Source organism: Triticum urartu, chromosome 2A (genome assembly GCF_056163025.1).
Source record: "Triticum urartu cultivar PI428250 chromosome 2A, HENAU_Tu73, whole genome shotgun sequence".
Classification (NCBI taxonomy): Eukaryota; Viridiplantae; Streptophyta; class Magnoliopsida; order Poales; family Poaceae; genus Triticum; species Triticum urartu.
Window position 1 is genome coordinate 750,748,044 of NC_141874.1, and position 12,017 is coordinate 750,760,060.

The 12,017-nt window shown below is 49.6% G+C and overlaps 1 protein-coding gene across 1 annotated transcript; it reads right to left on the reverse strand.

Moving 5' to 3' along the window:
- Positions 1–7,100: 7,100 nt before the first annotated feature.
- On the reverse strand, positions 7,101–9,549 carry LOC147987733 (uncharacterized). The gene is made up of 2 exons (XM_087542487.1): positions 7,698–9,549; positions 7,101–7,561 (listed from the first exon to the last, which is right to left on the reverse strand). Exons 1-2 carry the CDS (start codon positions 9,547–9,549, stop codon positions 7,101–7,103), a joined length of 2,313 nt encoding a protein of 770 aa, XP_087398613.1.
- Positions 9,550–12,017: the final 2,468 nt, after the last annotated feature.

Genomic DNA, 12,017 nt, shown 5'->3' on the forward strand with positions numbered 1-12,017 from the left:
CTCATTGAACAACATATAGCTCTCCAGAGCATCTAGTTAAACCATACATTGAAACTATGTAAAACCTTTCAATGCAACAACAAATGCGATCATAATCACAACCAAGGTAAAAATTGATCCAACAACATAATGATACCAAGCCGCGGTATAAATGGCATATTTTCTAATCTTTCTAATCTTCAACCGCATTGCATCCATCTTGATCTTGTGATCATCGACGACATCCGTAACATGCAACTCCAATATCATCTTCTCCTCCTCAATTTTTTTCATTTTTTCCTCCAAGTAATTGTTTTCTTCTTCAACTAAATTTAACCTCTCGACAATAGGGTCGGTTGGAGTTTCCGGTTCAACTACCTCCTACATAAATAAAATCTACGTCAACTTGATGGGCATAATTGTCATAAACAATAAATGAACCAAATAGTTCTAAAATATAATATATACCACATCCGAATCATAGCCAAGACGAGGGCCGACGGGGGCGGATGCCAAAACCATCGCACTATATAATAACAAGCAATAATAAAAGTAAGAAAATTAGACAAGTATCTATCTAAAGTAAGAATTTTTTTTCTTTCAGAAGAAGATAAGAGGTTCACCACGGTGGTGCAGGCGACGAGATCGGCGCGGACGATCGACGGCGGTGAGACGGGGACGGGACGTGACAGACCGCTAAACCTAGACAAATCTCGGGGAAAATGGAGTTTGGAGGTCGAGCTTCAAGAGGAGAAAGCTTAACTAGCATGGCTCGGGCATTTCATCGAACACCTCATGTACATAGGAGGTGAGCTAGAGCACCCAAATGCCCTCTCCTCGCCGGCCAGAAAAAACAGAGCACTGTGGAGTGCTCTGCTGCGGCGACGGGGTATACATAGGCAACTCATTTGTCCTGGTTTGAGGCTGGAACCGCGACTAAAGCCCAGCCTTCTGTCCCGATTCGAGCCAAGAACCGAGACCAATGTTTGTGGGCCAGGAGCGAGGCCCATTAGTTCCGGTTCGTGCCTAGAACCGGGACAAATGGGTCTATACGAACCGGGACCAATGCCCACGAGGCCCCGGCCGGCCCCCTGGGCTCACGAACCGGGACAAATGCATCCATTGGTCCCGGTTCGTGGAAGAACCGGGACTAATGGGTTGGCCAGGCCGGAACGAAAGCCCCCTTTTCTACTAGTGATACAAGTGTCCTACTAGGACACGACTCCATATCCTATCTAAACACAATACAACTACAAGTCCAATTGTAACCTAACTTGTACAATATATTCGACACAACTCCAACAAACTCCACCTTGGCGAATATTCTCCACCACCTTGAATTCGTTCATGCGTCAAACTTCCATGTACATTGGACTTGAGCTTATCCCATGAGCACCGCTGCTACTCCAAAGACTCCATATGACTCCACCTGCAACTTGTAGTCCCTTCTTTTCTTGACCACGATCAACACTCGAGCAAAATTAAGTTCCATAATACTCTAGTTTGCGCTCCCAACTTCCAGAGTATCCGTCCAATGCCATCACACACTGATCACTGACCCGCGTGAAAGTGAACAACTCACATATTGGGTGTCACACATACTTACCTGAACTCAACATCACCGCTCCTTGCTTGACCACCTGTCTGAAACTTGAAGGAATTTCACCGTTGCTTGTAGTCATCCCGAGTCAAATTTGCAGTTGTCTCACCACATGTATGACCACTAGAACCCTGGCCAGTCTCCATGCCCCGTGCGTACCGCACGCCTCGCCGCTATTACTGTGTCGAGCCTCCGCTGTCTCGGTTGAGTCTCAAGGGTCGCGAACCCACACCACTCAATCCCACTGCAGAGTACCACCGATCATCATCGACCGATGACGAGTTTCACACTTTCATCAGACCACTGGGCTCCAGTCCGAATTACATGTCCCTCGCTTTTTCCCCGCTGAATGGGCTTCGATTCTCTGGATCCTTACACCGTAGCCCCTCAATCCAGCTCCACCTTCAACATGACTCCATGGTAGATGATCAGTCCACCCTCGCGCCCCGTCGACTTCAAGCTCCCATGTGCACCATCTTGAATCAACCCCGCGCCATAGTCTTGTCGAAGCCGCACAAGCCCTCGGGCCTGCGCCACGTGTTCCCACACGCAGAAGTCGGTCACTGTCAGCGTCATGCTCCTATGTCGTCACCGCCGATTTCACCAACGTCTTCTGTACCAACCGACTTGCGTCGATCCCGTCAGACTGTCCAGTCCGACCCAGCCGAACTATTCCGGCTGCATGACATGCTCGAGGCTCCTAAATCGTCTTCCAAGAATTTCCATCCAGCACATGATAATTCCATCTTAGCTAAACTGACTTCCCACAACGCCTTCAAGCATCTCTGTTGTGCAAACAAATCTTTCATCCTTGTTTGCCATAACCCAAGGTTGTCAGTTCCGATGAACTTCTCCACCTCAAACCTGGTACCCGCTGGCACCACGGCTCTTTGTACAGCTGACACTTTGAAAAATTAAACTAAGCTTCCCTCACATGATGCTCAAATACATGAACCAAACCTGACATGGTACACTACTCCATGTACTAAGGGCGTGTTTGGATTTCACCCTGGAGTAAAAGTGTCTGGCCTGAAGTATGCCTGGAAGCTGCATGTATCCTGTTTGGTTGATTACCTGGTAAGTCCCCATGTAGCCTGGCCTGGACCAAGTATAGGTGCGCTTAGCCTGGCCAGCCTTACAGGCACACAGTTAGCCTGAGCCAGGCTACCCAGATCCAACGCCTGGCAATGAAAATCGAGGTGCCTGGCAAATCAAAAGCTAGCAGTCCGTACTAATTAAAGAGTGCAGCGGCTTCCACACAAATCTAATACTCGTCCAGGCCAAGGAAGCAAACCAAAACCTAGCCCAGGCAGCCTGGCCAGACAAAAATCTTCCATTTTCCAAGCACAAACCAGGCATGCATTTTTCTCACGCATAGAGCCCAGGTCGCCAACCAAACAGTCTCTAATTGCAAAATCCAACCAAGAACTATCTTGGTCTTCACGTGACCTGTAGCTCCCTTGCACAATATTCTAATGCTAGCATTGCACTTACTGCCAAAGCCTTCCGATGGATGCATATCAATGGATATTCCTCTGCGCCGATTGATCTGATGCCTCCGTCCGCGTCGCACAAGGACTCGGTCCTCCTTTGGGTCTAAAACAAATCTCGTACGTATAGCCAGCTGATGAGTCGAGCGCCCTGTGCCGCTATGCGTACAAGCGTACGCCCGAGCCTCCGCTCGGCCGGCCCCTTGAGCTTCGGCCTGCTGCATCATATGGGCCACGCGGCTGCAGCTGGCGTGGCGTCACGCGAGCCGGCCGTATACCGATCGGTGCCATGCGCCGTTGTCGATCACGTCTCACGGAGTCCACGCCTGAACCGATAACAACCGATCTCACCAAGAACTCGTTTGATCCGCCGAATCGACCTCACAACCTGCTGCTATACGAACACGCGCCTTCCGATCACTTCCTCTATATCAATCATTCACAACCTTCGAACAACCTAACTCTGATACCACTTGTTAGAATAAATTCAAGGCATACCGTCGATCATTCGAGGACTAAACAATCACACGAGCACGACACAGAGATTTGTTAACGAGGTTCACCGATACGGCTACATCCCCAGAGCCTGACTATAGGCGCTCCTCCCCATGATACCGTCACAATACCGCACTCGATCGCCCTGGACACCGGCACATGCCGCCGGCTTCCCCTGCGTTCCGGTGCTATTATGTTGGCATTGGTTACATTGTGTGTCTAGCCTCGTTATATATGAGAGGCCTAGGATACAAGTGTCCTACTAGGACACGACTCCATATCCTATATAAACACAATACAACTACAAGTCCAATTATAACCTAACTTGTACACTATATTCGACACAACTCCAACCGAGACACTTATTTTGAGACAGAGGGAGTACTACTTTTGATGAAAATCAACAATGCAAGAAATAAATTCTTTACACAAAAAGAGTAAAACAAAACTTATAAGGGAGAACATCTGAAGCACTTTCTAGTCTTCCAGCGCCCTGTTTTATTTCCTCGCAAAATGGCGGAGATCCAGTCTATCAGCTGAAATAGTGTAAGAATTTAGCTGAAATAGTGTATGGATGAAATTTACTCATCCCATGAGGAAAAAAAAAAACCTTTGTGAGAACCTCTTGTGCCTCCTCGCATCTCTCTCCATCCATCCGCAGCCGCCAACAAAGAGAGATGATCCAGATTCCACTATCACTAGTAGCAGTAGAGCACAAATACAATCAACAACCGAATCCAAGCTCACTGTCATAGCATGCCTTTGACATCACATCAATCTACAGTTTAATTTGGCCCAGCATGGAGAGGATTGAGGAAGAAACAGAGTACAGACTACCAGTTCTCATTTACTTCAACACATCCTGATGTACATTTGAACACATACTACTTCGTGTGATGGATCCAAAGTATAAATCCATCAGTAGAATATCCAAAGTATAAATCTACTTCGTAGTGTCATCATGCTCGCAGGCTTGCAGCAGCTTGAGCAATGACTGTGTGAGGCGCGGCCAGTTGTGATTCTAATTTCTAATTATTGGTAGCCTGAGAATATTTGATTGGTGTGGACCTCGCAATATAGATTTTGACTAAAAATGTATAAAAATGATGTACTATCAAGAAACGAGACAATCCTTATGTCTATTCTCTCAAAGAAACTCCAAAATTCCCAATTTGTTACATGGTCTACCAACGTCGTTGACAAATTTCAGAGGATAACCCAACCCAAAAAACAGCAGAGATACTTTAGCCGTTTGCATTAGCCGCCCTCAGAAAGTGTTTAAAGGTAGCATTCTGCATATATTTCAGCACCCGGAGTGGCCAATCGACCTCTGTTATATGTTGTATTCATACTGAAGAGGTTGTTGCCTCAAGGAGCCAACACCTCATCTGATCCTACATCAACAATGCCAAGTTCCGCACAAATCGGTATCCCGCACAAGGCTGGACTTGCACTAATGTTTCAGCAAATGCAAATGTCTCCTTCAGCAGTAGATTTCAATCTTCTTCCATTGTTCAAAGAATTCAAACAGGGCGCACCTGCACACGGATTCAAAATTGCCAGCCTAGTTCGAACTAGAAGTATCGTGCTCCAGTTACGCATCATCCAGCATAATATGACCCAAGAGAGGACCATCATCAAGTCTCACTTTTCTATATCTGTAGTTCCAATAAGAAGTGGACAAATAAGTATCGATCAGGTCAGAGTATAAGAACACGATCCGCATAGTGTTTCACAAAAGACATGAAGTGATTCAAGGCAGCTAGGAACTAAAGTGTAAAGACAAAAGACTAATCGACATAGAGCAATTCAGGAGGAAACCCAAAACGTCCGCGTCGTCCTCCTCCTGGGCGACTCGGGCGGCTAGAAACCTAGCCGCCGCCGCCGCAAACTCCCTCCTCCCCTCCCTCCGCCACCGCCGGAAGACGCCGTCGGGCTAAGCCCAGGGGCTGACGGCGGTGGCGGGGGATCTCTTCTCTCGCGCGTCTCCGGGGTGGGGAGGACCCCAAGGCGTGTGGTGGCGCGGTCGATCTGGGATCTGCGGGCGGCGGATGGCGGCAGGCGGCGGGAGGCCGGCCCGTCCTCGAACGGCGACGGCTTGGCGCGGCGGAGGCCAGGGCCGTGGATGCTGCGGATGGCCCTTCGGGCGGCGGCGGCTGCGGTCGACGGCGGCCGGCTTGGCTGCGGCGGCGTGCATGCTGCCTTCAGATCGGCGACGGCGGCGTGGAAGGCTTGGTGGTCTCGTCGGCGGCACCTCCGATCAGATCTGTTCTGATCAGTGCAGCCGGCGGTGGTGGTCATCTCTTCCGTCAGAGGTGGTCGGCCTGAGGCTGGGTGTTCGGATCTCGGGATCCGTCATCTGGCACCAACTGCGAGTCGGAGAGACGTAGTTGCCGGTGAAAACCGAGCCGATTGTGGGCGATAGCGGCGTTCCACGTCGTTACCTTGATGAAGGCATCGTCATGTGACTACCGTCGACCCACTCGTATTGCTCTGGGGGAAACCCTAGGATCTGGTGTTCCAGACCGGACGATGGCGGCACTGCGGTGTCGTTTCTCTCTTGGGAGTGTCGTTTTGTGGAGCAGCGCTGGAAGTCAGAGGCAGGAGGTGGAGTGGCTTCGTCTTGCACGTAGCTTCGGTGGAGATGTCAAGTCATGCCTGACCGACAGGTGCTACGCTTGGTCATGCCTGGTCGGCAGGTGCTACGCACGACAGATCCTCCAAGGACTTCAAGTTATGTCGGCTGGTGGTACGTGGCAGCATGGCGCTGAGGTGTATCAATGGCGACCGCGACGTGGTACAGCTGTTTGCGCGCAGGGAGGAGGTGCAGTTATGCGCCGTGGCGACGTCGACGATAGCTGGACCGAGCAAGGTTGATGCATCAGTACAGTTCTGAAGATGGAGCGGTGGCAGTTGGCGGCGGCGGCCTCTGAGAGCACGCCGGACCAGTGTGTGCCCCAGACCCGGCAAGTGGCTAGGTTGGGGTCTCAGGTCTTAAATGTTAGGCTTGGCTGCGATGTCTGTTTGGTATTAGGCCCAGGCTATCTGTGCCCCTTCATCAACTGGATAGGTGTAACGACAGTTTGTTGCTTAGACGGCCGCTTTAGTCTTACTGTTGTATGACTTTATAAGGTCTTGTGAGAATAATTAACAAAGTGGCCGTATGCATCGCCCAGATGCAGAGGCCGGGGGTCATCCTTCTTTTCTAAAAAAAATCTCTTTACAAAGTAGTGAAGATCTGTTCTATCAAAATTCAAAAGAAAAAAAGATCCATTCTATCAGCTGAAGAGTGGAAGAGTGAACAACGAAGACTAACAAGACCAGCCGTAGTAATTAAAAAAAAACAGCATGAAGAAACAACAATGAAGCTGTAAAGGAACTCAAAACATTCTCTGATTGCAGTTGATACATTGGATACCATTACATAACGATTTCAGACAAGAAACAGCGTGATAAGGTGACTATGTGAACTGAGCTAAAGAGTAAGAAAGCAGAACAAAAATCACCAGGAGAAATACATGAAGCAGGCAGCATTACTACACACGATCTTCTGGGGTTGTTGTCTGGTCTGGTGTTGGCATCATGTGGTCACGCTTCAGGATGCCTGCGTGTGTGAGGAGAGCCCAGATATGAGTAAGAAATTCCCCTCCTTGCGCAAGGCGTTCCATGTGCTCCGCGGCTTTGTCCGATGGCGCGATGTAGATGATGGTCTCAGCCCAGAATTCTGCCATCACCTTCCAAGGGAGATCCTCACCTTTCGCCTCCAGCTTCATCCCTAACTTCAATCCTTGTATGAAGATGCTATCTTCATTGTTGTTGGTGGCAGAGTCTTGGGCAATGGTAGTGTTGTCAGTATTGCCACTGCCATCGGAGTCGTGGTCATGGGTTATGTTATCCGTGTTGCTGCTGCCTCCATGGGAGTCGTGGATGATGTTATCTGTGATGCCGCTGCCGCTGCCGCTGAAGTCATGGATGATGTTATCTCTGTTATTCCTGACTGAAGGAATGTCAATTATGGTAGCATGGTTATCAGGGCAGTCGGAATCATGGACGGCAAGTTTGATCCTGGTTGCTCATGATGCTTTCAAAATCCTGGATGACCCTCAACAATCTATCCTTGCTCGGTTTGTCACCACCCAGTGCATTCTGTACTTCCTTCACAACGTTATGGACGATGAATAGTGTGTCCGTAGAGTTCTCGGCGAGCAAGTCTGGAATGAAGTACATTAAGTAGGCACAATATTTGGATAAGGTGGTAGCAACTTGCTGTGCATCACTCTGATGAAGCCCCTCCTCTGCCCCATCGAAAGATGCAATATTGCAGTACTCAGTTGCAACGTGCCAAATAAGCATCACTTTTATCTGGCTATCGTTCTCCAGCGTAGAGGAGAAATCTTCAAAGACACCATTACGCTCCAATGCTGCTTTTCCATTAGTTAGAGGACCACCACCATTGCCATATGTCCGCAAGGAAGAAACTATCTGGCTCTTGACCAAATCAGGAACCGCCACGAAATTCTTCATTGAGAATATCATTGAATAAATGAGGTTGTATACTGCAAGTACTGGAACCGCCACGACCATGTTTCCTCTATTGGGGTCCACATAGAGCCTATTGACAAGCAAGTTGCCTCCAATTACAGATGATTGGCCCATCTTATTTCTCCAATATCCAAACAAATTAATCCTCCTGCCGAGAAAATGGTCAAACTTAAACCTTGTAGGAAAGCGAATGATGGATGGCATGAGTTTGCATGTAACTCCTCTGGTATAGCTGCAAGCAAGTGAAACGGTGGCCCAATCCGATGTCAGATAGAGTATGGCCTGCAGAGCTTCAAATACAAGGAGAGCTCCCATAATCATGACTGTAACAGTAACATCAACCCTTCTTGTGGCAACCTCGATTATGGGGTCAGATGTGTTGCCATTGAGGGGGTATCGAAACAGAAATCCTATGCAGATAGGTGTGAGAATCAATTTGAGAACAACCAGTATATGGGAATGACCCTCTAAAGAAAAGAGAGTTTCATGGTTTGTGAAGAAGAAGTCATAGAGGAAGCCCAATTCCACCTCAATGACACGAAATGCTCCTGTGACTTGATTCTCTTCCGACAACAAACCTTCGAGTGCAAACTCGAGCGTCTTGGGTAGTCCGGCTTCGGCACAATCCAACCCAAAGTAGCGCCGGAGCAGCAAGTGAGACAGAGCAAATGAGAGGCATACATCTCTCAGTTGCTTTTTGAGCAGGCTGTCATCATCAAATGTCATGCCCCAGATTGCCTCGATAGTGATATTTGCATCATCATCCTCATTAGAACGCAACACAATGTATTTGCAGCTGTCCATTGTGAAAGTCTCGTCCCGTTGAGCAACCGTGGATGTGGTGTTAACCTGAACTTGAGCCCTCATGTAGTTGGCTACTAATTTGCTGGAGGCAGAATTCATCACCCTCCAACCAGCATATACTCTATACAAATTCGCCACAATTACCACGCCTATTAACAAACTAAGAGGAATAATAATTGGCTGTGCATTTTCGACAGGAGTAATCAGCCATACTGTGACGAGTAGATACACAAAATACTGAAGAAGCTCAAAGAGGTTCCGCTTCCACCGCTTGTTGTCGTCGATACTATAAGCCATTAAGGTGTTGGCGCACCCGGCTGCCCAGAAGAGGATCAGAGCCCAAAAAGGATACAGCATGTTCTTCACGGGGGAGGTGACCATCTGACCAAGGGTGTAGGTTATGAGAGGGAACGAGCCCGTGTAAGATACCCAGAGAGTACCTTGCACGAACCAATGGCCTGACCGCCGGCGCCAAGGACCCAATATGAGTTGGAGGAACAGCATCGCGGCTGCCACGGCCACGAAAGCTTCGTTGCGGATGACTATCCACCGGGGATTCTCCAGGTAGGGGGACAAGGCCTTCCACGCCTGCCTCGTCATGTTGATCTTATCTCGATCTTGGTGGCCGCCGCCATCCATGGTGACGAACTGACGACTCCCTAGCTCTCAGTTTTCTGGTGGATCTTGGTTGGTTCCAGAGCTCGTGAAAGCCTGCCTGGCCTTGGGTGTGGTTACTACCTCCTCCTGCTGGTGCTGCTGCTGCGTTAAAAGGAGGCATTTACGTGGAAAATGCGATGTCTCACACAAGTGAGATGACCGCTGCACGACAGCATGAACAGCACAGGCACTGTATAACAAACTTTTACCACTTTACCTGCAGTGACCACCCACTTCGTCCACACACACCGATACAAATTACTTTTGCTCCAAACGACTTTCTGTCCGGCACCAATGCGCCAACTCGTTTTGTCCGCGTGCGTTCGTTTACGTCGCCGCGAACAGAAAAATCGATCGATCTGCTTTTCGTCCGTCTATCGACCCATTTCCGGTCTAAATTTAAGCCACATTTGTGACAGCGCAGACATGAAACGGACATGTGCGACGCCCGCCTACTCCCCCTAGCCCACCAGTCGGTGACACAACGACCATCATTTTCCTCTACTTTCCCAAAACCCTCTCGCCCGCTCGCGCTCTCAGCCATGGTTGACGACGTGCCGACCCTCGATGCCGCCGCCGCCGGCCTCGCCTCGTCTGACCTAGCCTCCGCCGCCTCCGCGAAAGGCAATCCCCGCGCGCCCCGCAAGACCGTGGCGCCGCCCAAGAAGAAGAAGAAGCTGATGCCCAACGAGCGGGCCGTGCAGTCGACGAAGCGGAAGGACCGGAGGCACGCGGCGGACGCAAAGGACAAAGCGGCGGCCGTTGCCGCCCTCTCTGCCGCCGCACATCAGGAGGAAACCAACGCCCAAATCGTCATCGCAACAAGGAAGGCCCTGATGTACCTAGGCTTGAACCCTAGCCAGCACAGGCTCATCAGCGCTGCCATGGCCGCGGCCAGCACGGGCTCGTCGAGGCATGGTGCTGCCAGAGTCGCCGTGTGCGTCTGCCACGCAGCCGATTCCCGGCTTCCACGTCTATCCGCAAGCTTCCCGCTTCTCCGACGAATGCTCACAGGATGTGAGCGTGGTGGCGCCGTCCACGCCCGCGACCGTGCACGTGGCCATTGACCTCAACGCCACGTTGGTGGCCGGTTCATCATCTGGAGGAGAGAGGAAACGTCCGCGGGAGATGCCAGCTGACATGCTCCCCGGTGCATGCAACCTGTTCGACAGAATGCCGGTGGCCGGCGACGACGAAACGGCTAGTCATTTCATTATGGAGAACATCATCTTTGAAGGTGATGCAACGGGCGCTGCCTCTGTTGGCGGAGCCGCCGTGGCTGGCTACGACCCCGAGGAGACCCAAAGCCAAGACGGCCGAGCGTCATTCACGCCGTCAACCTATTATCAATCTGCCATGGAGGACGCATTTATGCAAGATCAGGTCGGCATGGGCAGCTTCCCGCTCGACCACGAGTTTCCGGAGGACTACAGCCTCGAGGAAGAGGATGATATATATTGACATCAACGGGGAGCCTTTGTTCGAGGACGAGCTCCTCAACCAAGCCAGCATGAAGCCGAAGCGCAAAAGCAAGCGGATGAAGACATACACGCCGTTCGAGGACAAGCTCCTTTGTGAGTGTTGGAGGGACATTGGCAAGACCCCAAGGTTGGCGCCGAACAAAACGCATCAACCTTTTAGATTCGTGTGCATCGCGAGTAGCATGAACACAAGAAGTTTGGGCCATACCAAATGCAAAGCAAGCATGGGTGGGTGTCCCTGTCGAAGCGATGGAGGGTGATATAATTAATAAGAGTGCAACAAGTTTCGTGCCACCCTTAATGAAGGATATGCCCTAGAGGCAATAATAAAGTTATTATTTATTTCCTTATATCATGATAAATGTTTATTATTTATGCTAGAATTGTATTAACCGGAAACATAATACATGTGTGAATATATAGACAAACAGAGTATCACTGGTATGCCTCTACTTGACTAGCTCGTTAATCAAAGATGGTTATGTTTCCTAACCATAGACATGAGTTGTCATTTGATTAAACGGGATCACATCATTAGGAGAATGATGTGATTGACATGACCCATTCCGTTAGCTTAGCACACGATCGTTTAGTACGTTGCTATTGTTTTCTTCATGACTTATACATGTTCCTATGACTATGAGATTATGCAACTCCCGTTTACCGAAGGAACACTTTGTGTGCTACCAAACGTCACAACGTAACTGGGTGATTATAAAGGTGCTCTACAAGTGTCTCTGAAGGTACATGTCGGGTTGGCGTATTTCGAGATTAGGATTTGTTACTTTGATTGTCGGAGAGGTATCTCTGGGCCCTCTCGGTCATGCACATCACTCAAGCCTTGCAAGCATTGCAACTAATAAGTTAGTTGCGGGATGATGTATTACAGAACGAGTAAAGAGACTTGCCGGTAACGAGATTGAACTAGGTATTGAGATACCGACAATCGAATCTCGGGCAAGTAACATA

Coding starts and splice junctions, on each gene's coding strand:
- LOC147987733 (XM_087542487.1), bottom strand. CDS start 9,549: ATGGATGGCGGCGGCCACCAAGATCGAGATAAGATCAACATGACGAGG. Junction 7,562..7,697: donor AGTACAGAATGCACTGGGTG/GTGACAAACCGA, acceptor ACATTCCTTCAG/TCAGGAATAACAGAGATAAC.